Below are 3,905 nucleotides of genomic sequence, written 5' to 3'. Positions count from 1 at the left end.
AGTAATACTAATGTTTTAACTCTGCAAATTTGCTGATTATAACTTAGTATTATTATGATTTATGATAGAGATTTATTAAAAAGTATATATAGATAGATAGATTATTATTATTATTATTATAGATTATATTATATTATATTTATATTTATATACTCGGTATTTATTTATTTATTTGTAATTACTCGATACAAATAAACCCACCGGCTTTTGTTTGAATTCTACGTAAGTAATAGTGTAATACCCAAATTTACAATTGAGTCGAAGGCAAATCAACTTATTTTTTTCTTGGGAAGAATTAAAAGAGTACAAATTCAGTAGAGTTTAGATTCTACTGATGATTTCAAGAATTTCATCATCTTCAATTTCTTATTGACATTCTCAAAATTCCCCATTTTCAAGAATTATATATACATATACCAGGTGCTGTATATACCCTTTTTCGATCTTCAAGTTTTTATTTTTACAGTATTTGAATTACTTTTAAGATGTTAGTGGATTGCCCATGTGCTTAATGCTTATTTTTATGGTATAACAATGGTGTATATATTTTAGATCCTTGTACCTAATTTATATTTGTTATCTTGGTTTATTTTAAACATAGAGAATATTTGGGTTTGTAAAGTTTTGTAATTTGTGATCATATACATATGGGTATTTTTTAAGTAATGCTTAAAGTTATGATCTTGAAAGAATGAAGAATGTGTTGATAGTGATAGGTCACCATTTTTAATGAGACAGTTGTTTCTTGCAAGCAAAGTGTTTGATGCTGTGTGCAAATGTAATTCTTCATCTATTGGTTATAGGGATCTATTTGAGAATTACTTTTAACCAAATTGCAGTTAAATATAAGTTATATTTGTAAGTTTGTTATATTTAGTACGAGTATTTTGTTTGTTTATTTTATTTATTGTGCGAGTTCGATGAATTTGTAGCTCATCGGACTGATTCTCTTCAAATTCTTTGATTTATTTTAGTATGACTTATATATTAGAATTATATATTCAATGAATGAATTATAATACAGACATTACGAATGTGATTAACAGAAGTTTTTATTTGCCTGTAGGATTACTCGTTCGTGATCATCTTCCTGAGTTCATTTTCGGGCGTTCGTAGTGAATCAGATTGATGTACTATGCAGAGATCACGTAAAGCTCTTCTTGCAAGAAGAGTTTTAGGAAATCACACACTTACAAAAGACATCTTTTTTAAGGTTTCTGTTTCTCTTGCTGTTTTTATATGGGGGCTTCTGTTCCTTCTAAATTTATGGATCGGCCATGGCGATGGTTTTAGTGGTCAGTTCTATTATTATTATTTATTTTTTTGTAGAGCATTCTTGATTTTTATTTTATTTAGACTTATTTGGAAGAAACTAGGCTTGCTGATATCACTAGTCTAAAAAATTTGCATCAGTTGTTACTTGTTAGTGTTCAGTGCTTCAACTATGTTGTGACGGAGCTGGTATTTTTGACCCGTTTACCTTTGAACGGGTCAATCTGCTATTCATCTCCAATCTTTCAGATATCAAGCATTAGCCCATTAGAAAATAGGTCGAATGGAAATCTCACACCATCTGTAATGTAATGCATACAACTGGCTAAGTTCGTTTATTCAAAAATCAGACTGTTCGTTTCAAATTGTTTTATATTTTTGATCATAACACACTTTTTACAAAAAAAATGAATAATTTTTTGGATATATATATAATGATTGTTTGATGTTTCTATCCATGTAAATCATCTCATATAAAGCTATTTTCTTGATTTACAGATGGTCCTGAGGATCTTCAAGACGGTATAATATATTGGGATGAATTCAAACAAGAGCCCGATAAATATTCATATATCTCGTTATCTTCAAATCAAAGTCCCACCACCGAGCTAGGCTCTGAAAACGTTATCCAGAGCGATTTAGTCTATCACGCCGAAAACAAAGAGGAGATTATCGGTCAAGAATTCGAAGTTGACCAAAAAGAACCAAATCCAGAATTCGTTACTAAATCAGATCCAAATAACGTGCTTGATCAAAAGGGGTCCTCTAAAACTGAAAGATCAAGATCTGTACCTCTAGGTTTAGATGAATTCAAGAACAAAGCGTTTAATACAAAAACCCGAATTTTAAACGGTAATGCGGGAAGTATAAATCACAGACTCGAGCCTGGTGGTCAAGATTACAACTACGCTTCTGCTTCGAAGGGTGCAAAAGTTTTAGCTAGTAACAAAGACGCAAAAGGTGCGTCTAACGTATTAACGATAGACAAAGATAAGTATCTTAGGAACCCGTGCTCATCTGAGGATAAGTTTGTAGTTATAGAACTTTCGGAAGAAACCCTAGTAGATACGATTAAAATCGCTAATTTCGAACACCATTCGTCGAATCTAAAAGAATTTGAAATTCTTGGGAGTTTAGTTTATCCTACCGATACGTGGGTAAAAGTTGGGAACTTTACTGCAACAAATGTGAAACACGAACAAAGATTTATTTTTGAGGAGCCAAAATGGGTGAGATATATAAAGTTGAATCTTTTGAGCCATTATGGAAATGGGTTTTATTGTACGTTAAGTTTCGTACAAGTTTATGGTGTCGATGCCGTTGAAATGATGTTAGAGGATTTGGTTTCTGTGCAAGATAAGAAGTTTAAAGAAATCGAAAGTGATACAAAACGGGAGGATTTAGGTCATGATTCTGTTGATATGGAACACGAATCATCGGGAGATAAATTTGATGGTCGACGTGAAGTTACAACAATTGATGTTCCGGACCCACTTGCGGAAGTGCGTCAGAAACAAGCTGGAAGGTTGCCTGGTGACAGTGTTATCAAGATTTTGATGCAAAAAGTTCGGCTTTTGGATATTAATTTATCGTTGTTGGAGAGATACCTTGATGAACTGAATTCTAAATATGGATACATTTTTCAAGAAATTGATTCAGAAATTGGAGATAAAGATGTCATTGTTGAGGAAATTAGAAGGGATTTGAGAAGCTTTCGTGAAAGCAGCGAGACCTTGGTAAGTTCTTGTACCCCAAAAGAATTGTGACATTATCTTATATTATAGCAATAATAAACAGGAATTTGCTGACGATAACGCTTATGGCTGTTGTTAACGCGCTTTAAACAGTTGTGCATTCATGTAACTGCCACCACTAAATTAATAAGTAACCGCTATGTACAACTGTTTAAAGCGCGTTAATTAAAAAAAAAAATTACATTTTTGTGTCTTATTGTCATGGAAGTAAATAATATATATTTATATTTATTTATTTCTTCTGAAACGGTCGGAAAAGTTTACATATTGTTCTTTGTCATTTAGGGTGACAATTTCAGTACTACTTGAAACCCGACTTGTAAGTAAATGGGTTAGTGTTGTTTTCTCAACGTTCCCACCCATTTAGTAAAAAAGTTTTTTTGTTGATACCAACCCTCCAACCTGAAACCAACCCATAATATTTGACCCGTTTGAATGACCCAAATCAACCCACCAACCTGTTCATCAAATCAGGTTGCCTTTGGGTACTTTTGACCCACCAACCCTACACAAACCGAGTTTGCTACCCCTTTGTCATTGGTCTTATTGATGTTAGGTCGTAAGTTGTCTTCTTTTATCATTGTTTAAGGTATTTTTATTTTATACAGCTAGATAAAATTTGCATTTAATTATCATTGCAGACTAAAAAGGTCGATGATCTGGAATCATGGAAGACACGCGTGTCTCTTCAGCTAGATGTCATCACAAAGAGCAATGCTTACCTTAGGTAACTTGTTCTATCAATCTTCAAATTTATTTTCTGTTACTTTTGCTTTATTTTGACTTGTGAGTAATGTTGTTTTTTGGTCTGGTTCTTATAACAAGTGTTTTACTCTCGTTTTTGATTCTGTGTTTCGTGTGAATTCAGAACGGAGGTGG

At 32.6% G+C, this 3,905-nt stretch overlaps 1 protein-coding gene across 1 annotated transcript in view; it reads left to right on the top strand.

The window, feature by feature from the left end:
- The first annotated feature begins 1,073 nt into the window (after positions 1-1,073).
- The window catches only part of LOC139843764 (SUN domain-containing protein 4-like), a 3,063-nt gene continuing 231 nt past the window's right edge, over positions 1,074-3,905 (top strand). Inside the window, exons 1-4 of the mRNA XM_071833913.1 lie at positions 1,074-1,295; positions 1,771-3,008; positions 3,668-3,753; positions 3,895-3,905. The exon at positions 3,895-3,905 is cut by the window's right edge and continues 231 nt beyond it. Coding sequence (XP_071690014.1) covers positions 1,136-1,295; positions 1,771-3,008; positions 3,668-3,753; positions 3,895-3,905 — 1,495 coding nt within the window. The 5' untranslated portion in view covers positions 1,074-1,135. The remainder of the gene's footprint in view (positions 1,296-1,770; positions 3,009-3,667; positions 3,754-3,894) is intronic.

This window comes from Rutidosis leptorrhynchoides, chromosome 4 (assembly GCF_046630445.1).
Source record: "Rutidosis leptorrhynchoides isolate AG116_Rl617_1_P2 chromosome 4, CSIRO_AGI_Rlap_v1, whole genome shotgun sequence".
Taxonomy (NCBI): Eukaryota; Viridiplantae; Streptophyta; class Magnoliopsida; order Asterales; family Asteraceae; genus Rutidosis; species Rutidosis leptorrhynchoides.
The sequence above is the reverse complement of the archived record's forward strand: the minus strand, read 5'-3'. Positions and strand labels throughout refer to the sequence as shown.